The 15138-nt window shown below is 45.5% G+C and overlaps 1 protein-coding gene across 6 annotated transcripts; it reads right to left on the reverse strand.

Moving 5' to 3' along the window:
- Window positions 1–1153: 1153 nt before the first annotated feature.
- On the reverse strand, window positions 1154–6231 carry CIRBP (cold inducible RNA binding protein). Of its 6 annotated transcripts, none has more exons than XM_075902675.2 (8): window positions 6082–6231; window positions 5157–5265; window positions 4946–5052; window positions 4359–4500; window positions 4190–4274; window positions 3988–4052; window positions 1540–1626; window positions 1154–1297 (listed from the first exon to the last, which is right to left on the reverse strand). In XM_075902675.2, exons 2-7 carry the CDS (start codon window positions 5257–5259, stop codon window positions 1622–1624), a joined length of 507 nt encoding a protein of 168 aa, XP_075758790.1. In that variant the 5' UTR covers window positions 5260–5265; window positions 6082–6231; the 3' UTR covers window positions 1154–1297; window positions 1540–1621. The 6 variants fall into 6 exon arrangements, with proteins under 6 accessions (XP_075758790.1, XP_075758787.1, XP_075758789.1 ...); XM_075902672.2 differs by having other exon boundaries at window positions 1540–3567; XM_075902674.2 differs by having other exon boundaries at window positions 1154–1294; window positions 3988–4055.
- Window positions 6232–15138: the final 8907 nt, after the last annotated feature.

Here is a 15138-nt window from a genome sequence, read left to right on the forward strand (position 1 = left end):
TCTCCACAAGACTTGTTATCCTAATAAAGCTATCAGATTGGTTTGACATGATTTGTTCTTTAAAATCCATGCTGTTACCCTTCACCTTATTTTCTTTCAGATATTTGGGGACGAATTCCTTAATTACTTGCTCCATTATCTTTCCAGGCATCGAAGTTAAACTGACTGGTCTGTAGTTTCCTGGGTTGTTTTTATTCATTTTTATAAATGGGCACTCTATTTGCCCTTTTCCAGTCTTCTGGAATCTCTCCTGTCTTCCATGATTTATCAAAGATGATATCTAAAGGCTCAGCTACCTCCTCTATCAGCTCCTGGAGTACTCTAGAGTGCATTTCATCAGGCCCTGGTGACTTGCAGACATCTAACTTTTCTAAGTAATTAACTTGTCATCTAAACCTACCCCATTCCCACTAGCATTCACTATTAGGCACTCCATCAGACTTGCATGCAACTTAAGAGTGTGTCAGAGTGCCTCAACATGCCACTTTCATTGTAATGGGGAATTCTTTAAAGCCACTAATAAGTACCAAGTAATTGCCCCACTACACCATTTCATATTGCAGATCTAGACGCCTGGCAGAAAAGGTTTTGCTAGTAATGCATCACCTTCAGTAGCTCAACTGCTAAATGACAACTTAAATGACAGCTCCATGAGAAGGTCATAGCAACATTTGTGAATGCACAAAAGGTAGAAAATGTTGCTCTTATACCTAAATGTAAGGTTCCAGTGATGCTTCAGTGACTAGTTTTTTTAAAAATTGGATTTGCTCAAAGTGGTAAAACCACCATATTTTTTTACCCTGTTCTAAAATGGCAGAAATTTGAAGTATTTTGTTAAGATAGAACACTACAGAGTCTTGCAAGCAGGATAGCTAGAGCCCTGAAAATCTGCAGGTATCTGTGGATCATTTTTGCAGATACCAATTTTGTTATTTGCAGTCTAAAGAAAGAATAGCCTTCATTTCCCATGTCATAAATAAGCCTTTTTGAATCCAGTATAGGGGCTTAACGTTTAGCCTTACTGATCAACTGGACCTTCACAAGTAGGGGGTAGATTTCCACAGTGCTAAAATTTTTAAATTAACCCAAGATTTGTATCAAATCATGCCATGACTATCTGTCAAAAGTGATTCATAACATTTACAAAAAATGATTATTTTTCCAGTCTGATTATTTATTCCATCAGTTGTAATTGTTACAAGTCAGATTGCTCATTTGATCTGCATTGCACACTGCTCAAAGCTCTAACTCCACTGCTCAGTCAACAGCTTTCAGTCCTCTTCAATGCAGCTCACTGCTGAAATAAAACAGGACAGTAAGTTTTACAGAGCAGATCCAGGTGTGTATATTTATTCTCATCTAAGACTGCAACCACTGATCAAGAACTACCTAAAGTGATCAACATTCATTTCTTACAAGACATTAACATAAGGCAAAGTATTAGCATATGTAATTCTGGGACATGCCAAACCTAAAATCAAATTTCTCTAAAAGCTCTCTTATTCCAGCAATTTCTTACAAGGGAATGCACTGTAGTACCTGCATAGAAAGTGGATTGTTGGTACTGCTTTCACATTAAATCCTCAGGAATGCACTTTCAGTTCAAATGTCCATCCTCTCTTCAACCTGGTAAAGCAAATGTGTGTTACTAGCCATATCCAATCATGTTATTTTTCAATGCCACCCACCTCCCCAAACAAGTGACATCATATACAAGGGTTTCACAAGCCATTCGCTGAACCCTATCACATCACAGAAGCACAGTCTGGGAAATTCCAGGGCTGGCTGATGCCTTTGATATACCAGCCAATATATCATTTGATCCTTAAGCAGAGACAGTTAACCACTTTGACATGGCTGCTTAGGAACAGTGTGGGCTATGGGAGAAAGTTAATGGCAACAAAGTAAGATGGTAAAGAAAGCTACAATTAAGTGACTTAATGAGTCTAGGAAGAGTCAATAGATGAACAAAAAAAAATAATCAAGTCAGGGAATTCTGTTTCCCATCTTGCTTCCATACCTACTAGGCAAAACATGACTGTATGCCCAACTCTGACCTGTGGAACTGAAGTTGTGCCACAAACCAAAGATTGCATAGGCATGGATTTAAAAAAAATTCTATTAGTTGATCAATACTGTCAGAGGAATATTTCACAGGCACATTAGACTTTCAAATGAGCTCTCAACAAGAGGAAGGATGCGGACATGAGCAAAAGGAGTTACCTCGAATTACAGGACTATTTCCACATATGAACTAGCCCAGAAAGCAGCTTTCGTCTCAGAGGTTTCTGTTGGAGGCACAACACTTCTTTTCTCCAAGGACACTGCAGTTTCCATACGCTAGCAGAGAATTCTTAGAACTTGTAAGGCAATGACAAAGCTAGCTAATTAAGTCAATTTGTCTACCTTGGAACACTGTCAAACCAGTATCTAGTCCAGTTATCAAAAGACTGATTCAGACTACAAATTTCAATGTCTGCTTATCTTTCATGACAATCCTGAACTGTCCTCAGTGACTAAACTGGCCAGATGTTTTTTCCCCTCCATTTTTGCTGATTAAAGTATTACAAGTTAGGCATTACAATTCCATAGAAGTACTTTCAGCAGTCTGCCACTAGACAATTTGACTATTCTTATGTGGAAACATCTTAACTAAATCTTGACATGTGAATACTGTCAAGATAATATCTCCAGTAGTCAGTGAATCTGCCTTGCTTTAATAACTTCTATCACTAGGCTCTCTTCTTTGGAGTTCTCATCCATATTAAGTTTGTTCACAAGATCTTCAAGGACTGTGTTGTGCAATGAAATGTAAATGTCAGGAGCAGAGTTCATTTCAGACTGTCTTTTAATAGGCTTCGTAAAGCCAAAGAAAACTTTATACAAGAATCCTTTACCACTTCAAATACAATATCAATGGAATATGCATATTTCTTCCAGTAAAAAAAGGACAATATAAATAAACATTTTCAAGAACCTCTTTTTATGGTAAGTTTGAGAGTCTATTTCTGGGTAATTTACATCATACAGTAAAAATACCGTTATGCAGGTTGAACATACAAGCAAGTTTCTCTTTAAGTATATCAAGGTGGATTGCCTTCCAATTTACACCCAGGCTGCATGCCTACCTTGCTACACTAAAGGAATGTTACAAGAGACGAAGGTAATGCACTTAAAAAAAAGTCCACAGCTTGTTCAGCTTCCAGTGAACATTAAATTAAAGGTCCTTTTCTATCTCAAAAAAATGAATTGGGGCCCCAACTTCACAACTTTTAAAAAACACCTTGGCTCATATCAGAGAATAAAATAAAATCCGTAGTGCTTTCAAAAAAGCTTAAAAACACTTGGAAACAGAGCTTTCTTAAAGAAAAGTCTAATCAGACCATCTCATATCAGAAGCTGTCAGGCTGTGTTTGACAAGATCAGAACTGATAATACTACAAAAGTGAAAATACAAGTAGATGTACTACACAATAACGATTTCAGCGAAGCTCCAAAAATCTTTATAAATACAGCCATTGGAAGGACGATCTTGAGTCAGGAAGGATTTTTACTCGTTGTGTGTAGCTGAGGACAAGAAGCAGGCACAATTGTAAAGGCACTGAAGCATAGACAAGATCCAGCATTTCAACTCCCTGTATTATTTTCAGAGGCTAGTGCTAGAACTTAAAGAGAACTTCCCCCACCCTTGATTAAAGTTTGTTAGAGGGCATTTGGAGTTTTGCCTAATTCTCCAGCTTCAGGAATGTATTTACTACTTGCTTTGCCTTAGATCCAAGCAAGTCCTAACACATGCATTAAAGTTAGGAATTTTAAGTGGCAGGTATTTCCAAGGTCTGGTTGCAAATAGACAGTTCTTACGGGCAAGAACAAGAGTGCGATATGGTCCAACTGAGCCTTACAGTATTTCCAGACTTCTGCAGGTCAATCGATTTAGAGCGTTTTCATGACAGTATATTCATTGTTCCCTTTTGAACTAAGACTTACCGTAACTGTCATAATTGTCTCTGTAGGACCCTCCTGAAGACCTGTCACCATAACCACCTTGATTCCTGCTGGAAAAGTAACAAATATTTTATGATTGAGCTAGTTTACATACCAACAAGTTAAATTACTTCAGAAGAGTTTGTGACAAAAACCACAACAGTCAGCTTTTTTAACACTTGTGCTCTACTTTGATTGCATTTACCTGCTGCTGTAATAATCTCTAGATCCATTATATCCTCCACTTCTGGAATCAAATCTGCTTCCTCCATAGCCTCTGTCTCCACCTCCTTGAGATAATAAAGGACTGATTAACACCTTGAAAATTTGTCCATGTCAAGTCAGGTATTGAAAACCAGTTACACAAAGCTCACCTCTAGAGAAGCCACGGCCACCCCGACCTCTGCCTCCACGGAAAAAACCTCTGCCACCAGATGAACCGCCTCTGTATCCACGGGATCGGTTTTCAGATGATTTACCTGCCTGGTCAACTCTAATCTGACGCCCATCAACAGACTAAAATCAGTAAAGAGGAAAAATAAATTGTATCAACATTACATGCTTTTAAAATAGAACAGGGGAGCAATTACAAAGCACTCCAAATGTAAGGTACAGAGTGGAAGAACTAGGTTGTCATTCGTGTCAGTAATGGATTGTGATTTTTGGATATGGGAGCAATCAAGCCATCACCAATAAATATTTACTGAGCATTCAAGAAATAAAAATCATGCTTGAAATAAGAAAAGAGCAAATCTGCCCTTAAGAGTTTTATTCCTATTCATTTTCAGACTTTCACAGTAAGTTGCTCCTAAAAATAATATTCCCTTTTGTTGGTAAAATATTTACTTATGATTTCACCACAATGGTTAATGTTAAGTTTTCCCTGCTTGACACAAAACAGAACGCTATAATACTCTATATAGATATGGTCCTGTGATCATGCATCACAACATCACCTTACCTTTCCATTCATAGCCATCATTGCATCTTTAGCATCATCTATGTTCTCAAACGTGACAAATCCAAAGCCTCTGGATCTCTGGGTCTCTCTGTCTTTCACCACCACAACTGAAAAGGAAAGACAATAATCCACTACCTATGTCTATCCAAAACATAGATCCACTTCAGCCCCCCCAAAAACCTCCATCCCAACCACTTTACGTTGCTCTTACCTTCTGATATCTGTCCATATTTAGAAAAAACTTGCTCCAGTGACTGTTCATTGGTATCAAAACTCAGTCCACCAACGAAGAGCTTTCCCTCATCTGATGCCATTTTGTTCTGTAAAATGAAACATTGTTAAATCCCAAAGGAAAAGGTTTTTTGTTGCTTTGGTACATTGAATCACAGGGGACTAAGGCATTAATTCCTAGACCAGTGTCATCTGGACAAGAATATTTTTATGCAATTTCACAGCAGCTGAGCAGAACTTCAGCTTTAGACATCTCTTTGCTAGTCCAGATCCAAGCGGCTAAGAACTTAGCCAGAGAACAGAAAAGCAACCAGAGGATTAGGTCTGGCAGCAGGCCTGGCCTAACCCAGAGATACATGGTCTATCTCCTTGTTGCTCTTGGTCCCCCAGGCTCAGCACTTCCCATCAGTCAGGCTCTGAGGCCAGAGACCAAAGGGCCCCGCAGCGTACCAGGCGTTTGAATAGGATGAGCCCCGGGGGGGGGGAGGTCCTTCGCGCGCATGCGCGCCGCGGAAGACAGAACGCGCTGCACGCCCCTGGCAACGCGCATGCGCCTTTACGCCCCGCAACCCGAACCTTAGCGCCTCCCGCCTGGCCCCGCCCGCTCAGCGCATGCGTAGTGGGGCGCGAGAATGGGGGAAGCCATTTTGCGCCGGTCAAACGCGGACGCCATTTTGTTTCCGAGGATGCGTCGTCGCTCGCCGCTTCGCCCTCCCCCTCCAGCAGCAGCCCAAACGGCGGCGTTTCGCCCCACCGGGGACGCCAGCGGCTGACGCGGGGACCCACCCCCCGCACACGCGTCTCCCGCTAGGGAAACCGGCCGCTGCCGCGGGGCCGCGCCTCACGGGGTCCAACACCGCCGCCTCTGCAGGCCCGGCTCCCCCGCCTCGCCTCAGGCGCCTTACCGGTCCTCGGTGGGGTGCAAAGCAGTCACAGCGGTTCAAACTCCCAGCACGATGTACGCTGAGAGCTGCCGGCGCAGCGCCTTATATACCCCTCGCCTGGTCCCGCCCTGCTTATGAATATGCAAATCGCCCTCGGCCCCGGGATGAGGTAGCTTCGCGACCTTTCTAGCTCCGCCTCGGCTCCTGATTGGTCAGAACCTGGTTAATATGCATAAGACTCCAAGAGGGAAGCGGGTGCGCGCTCCGTATTCCCCACGTGGGGGTGGAATGCGGCGGGAAGGTCTGATTGGACAGGAGGGGGAAGGGAGGCGAGGCGGGACACAACTAGCCGCGGAGCTCCTGTGAGCCGCAAGACAGTGGAGGCCGTTGATTGGCTTCGGCCTCCCCCGCCCCTCCCCCCACTAACCCCTCCTGGGAAGGGGGCGGGGCCGGCTGCCCTAGTTTCGCGCCCTTCGCAGCAATGCGGCGCCCGCTGTCGTTGGAACAAAGGGGCCGCCTGAGGTGGCGGCGCCATCTTGGATGGGGGAGGGGGACCGTGACCCACTGTCCCCCCCGCGGGGCCGAGCCCGGCATTGCTGGGCCCGCCAACCAGCCCTGTGCCCCACGCACCGCACAGCGGGCCTGCGCACTGCCCGTGTACCCCAAAGCACCGCCCCCCATAACCCCGTGTACCCCAAAACACCGCCCCCCATAACCCCGTGTACCCCAAAGCACAGCCTGTGTGCCCCAAGCACAGCCCCCATAATAACACTGTGTACCCCAAAGCACAGCCTGTGTGCCCCAAGCACAGCCCCCATAACCCCGTGTACCCCAAAGCACCGCCCCCCAAAACACAGCCCCGTGTACCCCAAAGCACCGCCCCCATAACCCCGTGTACCCCAAAGCACCGCCCCCCAAAACACAGCCCCGTGTACCCCAAAGCACAGCCCCCCATAACCCCGTGTACCCCAAAGCACCGCCCCCCAAAACACAGCCCCGTGTACCCCAAAGCACCGCCCCCATAACCCCGTGTACCCCAAAGCACAGCCCCCATAATAACACTGTGTACCCCAAAGCACAGCCTGTGTACCCCAAAGCACAGCCCCCATAATAACCAGTGTACCCCAAAGCACAGCCTGTGTGCCCCAAGCACAGCCCCCATAATAACCCCATGTACCCCCAAAGCACAGTCCCCATAATAACCCTGTGTACCCCCAAAGCACAGCCCTGTGTGCCCCAAAGCACAGCCCCCCAACATAACCCCGTGTACCCCCAAAGCACAGCCCTGTGTGCCCCAAAGCACAGCCCCCCAACATAACCCCGTGTACCCCCAAAGCACAGCCCTGTGTGCCCCAAAGCACAGCCCCCCATAATCCCGTGTACTCCCAAAGCACAGCTCCCCATAATAACTCCGTGTACCCCCAAAACACAGCCCTGTGTGCCCCAACGCACAGCCCCCCATTAATAACCCCATGTACCCCCAAAACACAAGCCCTGAAGCACAGTCCCCAATCATAATCCCGTGTATCCCCAAAGCACAGCTCCCCACAGACCCGTGCCCCAAACACAGCTCCCCATAATAACCCATGTATCCCCAAAGCACAGCTGCCCACAGCCCTGTGTGCCCCAAAGCACAGCCCCCATAATAACCCCAGGTACCCCCAAAGCACAGCCCCCATAATAACCCCGTGTACCTCCAACGCACAGGCCCTGAAGCACAGCCCCATGTTCCCCAAAGCACAGCCCCCCATAATAACCCCATGTACCCCCAAAGCACAGCCCCCATAATAACCCCGTGTACCTCCAATGCACAGGCCCTGAAGCACAGCCCCATGTTCTCCAAAGCACAGCCCCCCATAATAACCCCATGTACCCCCAAAGCACAGCCCCCATAATAATCCCGTGTACCCCCAAAGCACAGGCCCTGAAGCACAGCCCCGTGTGCCCCAAAGTACAGCCCTGCATAATAACCCCGTGTACCCACAAAGCACAGCCCTCCACAGCCCTATGTGCCCCAAAGCACAGCCCCCCATAATAACCCCATGTACTCCAAAGCACAGCCCCCATAATAACCCTGCATGCCCCAAAAGCACAGCCCCCATCCACTCCTTATGTGCCCTCATGCACTGCATGGTCCCCCCCCCCCAGCACATACCCCCTAAAACAGCCTCTGCTCACTCCCCATGTGCTCCCCCAGTTACGTCTGCCCCCAGATGCCCCAGCTGTCCCTGTTCCCCCAAACCTCAGCCTGCCGAACACGCTGTTCATAACTCACTTGTCTGTTTAGATTGTAAGGAACCCCGAGAGTGCTGCGTTATGGGGCCAGATCCTGTGTGGGGCCACGAAATATAAATAATAATCACTGACTACAGTACACCAGGAGGGTGTCTGAGGAGAGAATCAGCCCGCTGGGTAGGGTAAGATGAGTTCCTAAGGCCTCTAGCTGCCATTTCAAATCACTGCAGAAATGAGGTGTTTTTATGTCGATGCCTGTGGAAGGGAGACATACTTGTTTTGGGTTCACTTTAATCATGCAATTCCCACACTAAAGCATGGCACAGGGAGCTGATGTATAAAGCAGAGCTGTGTGGTGGTGTTGCCTCCCTTCCCCACAACAAACACACACACTCTGACAATAGGAATGTCTCTATTAGTGTCACTATCTAAGCACCATGAAGCAATTCTACCTCCCCAGTCTGGTTTGGGCAGGACCTGGGTAGCTAATTTATAAAGCAAGTCAAACCCCTACACTGAAAGGTTATGATGATTCATAAAGTAACCCTAGGCCATGTAAAAAACACAGCAGAGGCAGAGACATAGAAGAAAAGGGGGAAAAGAGAAGGTATTCAGATAAGGTTTAAATGTGATGGAGGTTGTTGTTGCAAAGGAAACACTCAAAACCATTTTACTGAAGACGGGATACTGAGTTCTTCCCCATCTCCTAACATTAATACCACTAATAGTGTTCCCAGTCAGAGCAAAGACGGGAGAAAAACATCTCAAGGGCTTTCTGCCTACTTTACATTTAGATCAGGGCTGCTTATTCCCATATCATGTGGTTGATTTCTTAATGGATGTGGAAACAAAGGCAGCAATAGGAAACACAATCAAACCCAACCGAGTTATCTGCCTCCACTAGTTGCTATGTCAAAGTATTGAGTACTTGTATTCACCTTCATTTTGGGATCTCTGGACAGAAGAAAGGGAAGTCATATGACAATTGCTTTGATATCACATTTTATAAGCAGATTCTCCATGTAGGTACAGGTACAGTAATAATAAAATACTGTAAAATCTCACTAACTCTCACTTCCCTAATCTGTGCACACAAAAACATGGTGGTTTCGCTACTTATCAGCAAAACTTTCACAGTAGACCACTGCACAGGTCTCATATCACAGCACAAAGGCATCACACCACCTTAACCTCTGATGATAGGACAAGAAGCAATGGGCTTACATTGAAGCTAGGGCAGTTTAAGTTGGACATTAGGAAAAACTTCCTAATTATCAGTGATAGGATGGTTAAACACTGGAAAAAATTGCCTAGCGATTGGAGATTTTTAAGAGCAAGTTAGACAAACACGTTAGGGATGGTCTAGATTCTAGGTGGTGCTTGGTCTTGCCATAACGACAAGGGACTGGACTTAATGACCTTTTGAGGTTCCTTCCAGTCTTATGATTCTATATTACAATATGACATATGCAGTAAAATAATCACAATGTTAACCGATAGTATTCTTTTCAAATAAATCAACCAAGAATGTGTAGTGATTCATCTACCATGCTTTATTATTATGTTTTGCTTATTTACTGGTTAATTTGCAAAATTTGTGAATCTTCAATCATTCATGCAAATTAATAAAGAATGATATATTTTATATACAGTTTTAGGGCTTAAATGTAGCCTAGATACTTTGCAATAAACATAGATAATAATACCAACAAATAAAGTAAAGCAACAATTAAAAAGAGCATGATAAGATAAAATTATACAAATATAATAAAAACTGAATAACAAAAATAGGTGGTACAGTATGCAGATATAGAGCTAATTCATTTGTTGCTGATTTTAGATTTAATTTACTTATTTTTTAGTGATGTCAAATCTTGGCTTAAAATATGGAACAAATATGGATTGCTTTTAATTCTACCTAATACTTCATAAGCTTTTGCATTCTTCAGAATCACTAATAACTGAAAAAGTAGAAGGGTACATTTGTGTTGGTTTGGGATTGCAAATGCATTTTTGCCCTTGGAGGAGAAGAGAAACAAAACCACCAGGCCCTGAGCTTGAATTCCTAGCATGGCTGCTCTGATTAAATCACAGACACATCAACATCTGCATTCCTGCTTTGTGATGAGAGCGTATAAAGGGACCTGGAAGTGTGGAGTCATTTTATAAGTGGAGATATAGAACATTTTACTGTGTGTCTGACGCAGCTGCCGTGGCAATGGGGTGGGGAAAGCGTAATGGTGCGTCTTTATCCATATCCAGACCTAGGGCCTCTGACATGGAGAATACGAAAAGACCTTTATCTTGAAAAGCCTTTTTTTGTTCCCAGTACAAAACCAATGCAAGTGAAATGTTTCTAATGTAACACAGTTGATTTTTCATTTGTAATTTCAATCTTTTTTTTTTTTTTTTTTTTTGCTTTAAAATGCTATACCCAAGCTTCAAGGGACAGATACTCAGCTGCAGAGGGCCTATATGGTACTTTTAAACTGTTGCCCCATGCATGCCCAATGTCAGACCGGGAATGGGAAGGGGTAACAATTTTTTAGAGATGTGATTTTATAATCTTCAGCAACACACTAATGAAATATTTGTAAAGCAAATTTTAAACTCAGGTCCTGTCGACTCACACAGCAAATTCAGAAACTGACAATATAGACCTGGGGTAGGCAAATGCCTGCTAAATGCCTTCATTACCACCTGAATGGCTCTTTTGCAGGTTCAGTGTCTGCTAATAGGTCCGGCTGGCTTTTTAACTTTTACATTAACTAGCTCCCCTCTGGAGGAAGCAGAGCCACAGAACAGGGATAGAAAGAGGTGGGTGGTTGGACATTAAGAGCCAGCGGTGCCCCAAATGTTTGGGTGCCCTCCGCAGCTGCATATCCAGTGTACAGGAAAGGACGGCTCCGTTCAATTGATGTAAATCAGCGTTGCTTTATCCAAAGATGAGGCTCTGGCTTCTGTGGTCTGATTTAGCTTCTTTTAAAGTCAGTGGAAAGAGCTGGGAATGGGCCCAAAAGCAGAGGGCCTGATTCTGATCCGACTCACATCAACGTAAGTGAAGATTAATTCCATGGAAGCCAATGGGGTTGCACCAGCCTGCGAGATCTGAATCAGGCTGGCTGTCAGAGCCCCTCACCCTTTCCCTGCCCCACTTCTTGCACTCCCAAGAGGCTTAATTTGCTCCATAGCCACTTACTCCCAGCCAGCTGATCCAGGGCATTAGTAACAGCATATGTCATGCTGGCTCGTAAACAAGGAGGCTGCAGCAGAGGTTCTCCAGAGTAAAGTTCTGTAGGCAACGTTACCACCTGCTCGGCCCTGTAACAAGTGTGTCTGTTCCACACCATTGGGAGTGGCACCTTGAACTCGTCACAGGAAATTCTCTTCACGTTTTCCAGGGGTGCACTGCAACGCGCGGATCGATTTTTACGACATGACAGTGATACCTTGACTTTAGCCAAACTTTTGATATAGTCTCCCATATTATTCTTGCTGGCAAGTTAAAAGAAATTTGGCCTTGGTGAGCGGACTGTAAGGTGGATAGAAATCTGCCTAGAGAGATAGTTAGGCTCAATGAGTAGCAATCAACGGCTCGTTGTCTAGTGGGCAGTTTGGTATCAAGCAGAGTGCCCCCGGGGTTGGTCCTGGGACTGGTTTTGTTCAACATCTTCATTAATGGAGGAGGGGATGGATTGCACCTTCAGCAAGTTTGCGGATGGCACTAAGCAAGGGGGAGAGGTAGATACGCTGGAGGGTGAAATCGGCTCGAGAGTGACCCAGACAAATTGGAGGATTGGGCCAAAATAAATCGGATGAGGTTCAACAAAGACAAGTGCAGAGTCCTGCCCTTGGGACGGAAGAATCCCAAACATTGGTACAGGCTGGGGACTGACTGGCTAGGCAGCAGTTGTGCAGATACACACTGCCAAAATAACTGTATCCGCAAGTGTAGTGCATCCATCTCCTGAGGCAGGAGGCAACCTTTGAAGAGCACCTTAAAGAGCAAACAGTTTCAGGCAGACCATAAAGAATAATTACCTGGTCCTGCAGAAACAAACTATAACTAGTATTTTGGTTTCCCAATGAGACATTATTGTAGTTGCAATGCTCATCAGATTTAAAGTGCCACTTAATAACTGCAGATGGTCTTCTTGGATGCTGAGCTCTTTGAAACAGAACCCAATTCTTCATCTGTGTTCTTACAGTGCTTCACCCAGTGACTTCCTGTTCCAGACTGTCTTTGGTACACTATGAATGTTAAATATCACTCCAATGATAATCCATTAATAATGAAGCTTTCATCAGTAGGATCATCAACCATTAATGTCCTGATGGAAATTGATGGACTGGTGTTGGCACAAAGCCATGTTGGTAAAAGACTAAACTGTATTTCCTAGCCTTAGCCTCGTTACAAGCATGGATCACAGTTACTTAACATAACACTAGCCACTGACTCCACTGGGTACCCAGCACTGATTCCATATAAGCTCGGAAGGAAGCGTGTCACCTATTGAAGCCAAAAGCCCACTTCCTGTAGCACTGACGTTTTCCCTAGAGGCAGGAGGGAGGGGGGTATCTCCTGGTAAAGCTACTTACCCAGCAAGGTCTTTCCCCATAAGATACCAAGGCCTTTAAGATCTGCAAGCCCCCTATTAAGCATTGCGTCCGCTTGACAGAGGATCCAGCGAGTCTGGCCACTTGTCTAGACTCACAACCGTGGCAAAGTCATAACGTGCTCTGGAGCCACGGCATGTATTCCGTCACGCTCCCAGTAGACCACACGACAGCTGCTGGTAACTGCTGTGGTCACTGCTTTGAGTCAGAACAGCATTGAGACGCCAGGCCAGCCCACAAAAGCTTATCCCCAATTACACGTGTTCGTTTTTAAGGTGCCACAGGACTCCTTCGTTTTTTAGGGAAAACAGCCCACACAGACTGGATTTTCCCCCACAATGACCTCCTCTATACACTAGTGAACTGCTTGTGTAAACCGCACACTTAGTGTGGTTCAGTGTCCCATGTAGTGGCACTTAGACCACTTACAGTGAGATCAGAACAAGGGAGCTGTGCAGCCTAAGCCGAGAGCCAGCTGCCTTTATCGCTCAAGCTGTAAAGGTTCAGCAGTCCCAGGTTCAAATCCACCCTGTGGCAGTTATCCTTGGAACCTCTCCATATATTAGGTGCAGGGTCATGCTTAGGGTGGAAGGGCAGGGAATGTGAACAAAATATGCCTTGATGTAGTGTGTGTCTATTAAGCACATGGACAGATGAGCCTGGTTGTTTTTCTTTATTGCTAGGGACATAGGAATGCTGGACTGACCGCTTGAGGTCCCTTCCAGTTCTATGATTCTATGAATCAGACTAGTGATGCATCGAGTTCAGTATCCATCTCCGAGAGGGATATGTTCCAACCCCACAGTGAAATATTCCTCAACTCTGTCTGGCTTATGCCCTGACACAGGCAGGCTTCTCCCTTCGTAACAGCGGGCTTTTTCGGCTCCGACTTCTATTCAGACCCAAAGGCACCGTCAGTTAAATAATCAGTCAGTTCTGCGTTCTCTCAAGGTACTAAGGGCACGAGGAGGAGTGGCCACCTATCTCTCCCCGTTTTTTCAAAGGGGAGCTGCTGACCCAAGCCGAAAGTGTGAAAATCCCTGATGCAGCCTCATTGTTGCAGAAGCCAGAGAAGTTGCTGCAGCAGCATTTATTTTGCGATTTACCCTGGAGGGGTGCTCTGCTAAATTACTGTACAAAACTACAGTTTAGCAAAGGATACAGATTCAGCAGACGCTGCAGTGGAGCTGGGCCATCTGTTTTTGGCTCAGAACTACCATTCTGGCAACGTTCTCCATACAGACAGGAAAACAAAGAGGATGGAGACTCTTCTCTGGTATCTGGGGCAATTTGGGCTCGGGTTGTTACAAGCCTGAGAACAGTAGGCATTCAAAATCTCCGTCTTAGTAAATAAGTACATATCTCAACCAATCCTGAGTCCCACTAGCTGTGGCCAACTCAGGTTTTAAGTCTGTTCTGCTCTTCAGCCATCCTTCCCTCTTTTAAAACATTGCCATATTGCCCATGGGGTCCCATGATACCACCGAAATCTGTTTCAGGGTCTTCCTCTCATCTAGCGTGGAATTTAGGCTGCATTCTATCACTCAAATCTTGGGTCACCACCTCCTAAGCTGAGAATCCATTGTCTGGGTTCCTGCTTTATACAGACGCTGGTGACCCCATGATTCCAAGAAACGGGCAAGATTTTCAAGCTCCTCAAAGTTCTGGGGTGATCGGAGTTTGGAATCTGAACCCCCTCTCTGGAGCAGAGATTGTGTCTGAGCTGAACTGGATTTTCATTTCAGCACCACAGGTCCAGAAGGTCTCTTACTGTGAGTCACTCTAGTAATTCTGTACATAGCAACACAACCCCTGCCTCACACCAGCACCCAGCTCCCGGGGCTTGAAAAAAAAAGCACAAGTCAATAATCTCTCCTGGTTGTGTCCGAGGACTTTATGAAGGGTCCTTGCTCTTGTTCTTGCCTCGTGTGCTGATTGCAGGCATCCGAACCCCTTGGGAGCCTTGGAAACATCTGGCAGGCTCCAGGGTTCTTGCTGAGTCAGACGTCATCTTATTTCATCTCGGTAAACATCCCACACTGGCTTTCTTCAAGGCTGTTTGTGTCGTTAGAGCACAAATCCCTTTCAGCGCACCCCCGCTCTCCCATTAGGGCCTCCCAGGGAGGTGATGCGGGTTACAGTCTGTTGCCTGCATCTGGGTGCATCTGCATCTCTTTGAGAAGTGCCGAGTTGCATCATCACCAGCCTCAGCCACCACTGCTCCTG

This window comes from Pelodiscus sinensis, chromosome 32, assembly GCF_052426305.1.
Source record: "Pelodiscus sinensis isolate ZL-2025 chromosome 32, ASM5242630v1, whole genome shotgun sequence".
NCBI classification, from domain to species: domain Eukaryota; kingdom Metazoa; phylum Chordata; order Testudines; family Trionychidae; genus Pelodiscus; species Pelodiscus sinensis.

Coding starts and splice junctions, on each gene's coding strand:
- CIRBP (XM_075902671.2), bottom strand. CDS start 5,259: ATGGCATCAGATGAGGGAAAGCTCTTCGTTGGTGGACTGAGTTTTGAT. Junction 4,501..4,945: donor TGATGGCTATGAATGGAAAG/GTAAGGTGATGT, acceptor TACTGATTTTAG/TCTGTTGATGGGCGTCAGAT. Junction 4,056..4,189: donor AGAGATTATTACAGCAGCAG/GTAAATGCAATC, acceptor TTACTTTTCCAG/CAGGAATCAAGGTGGTTATG.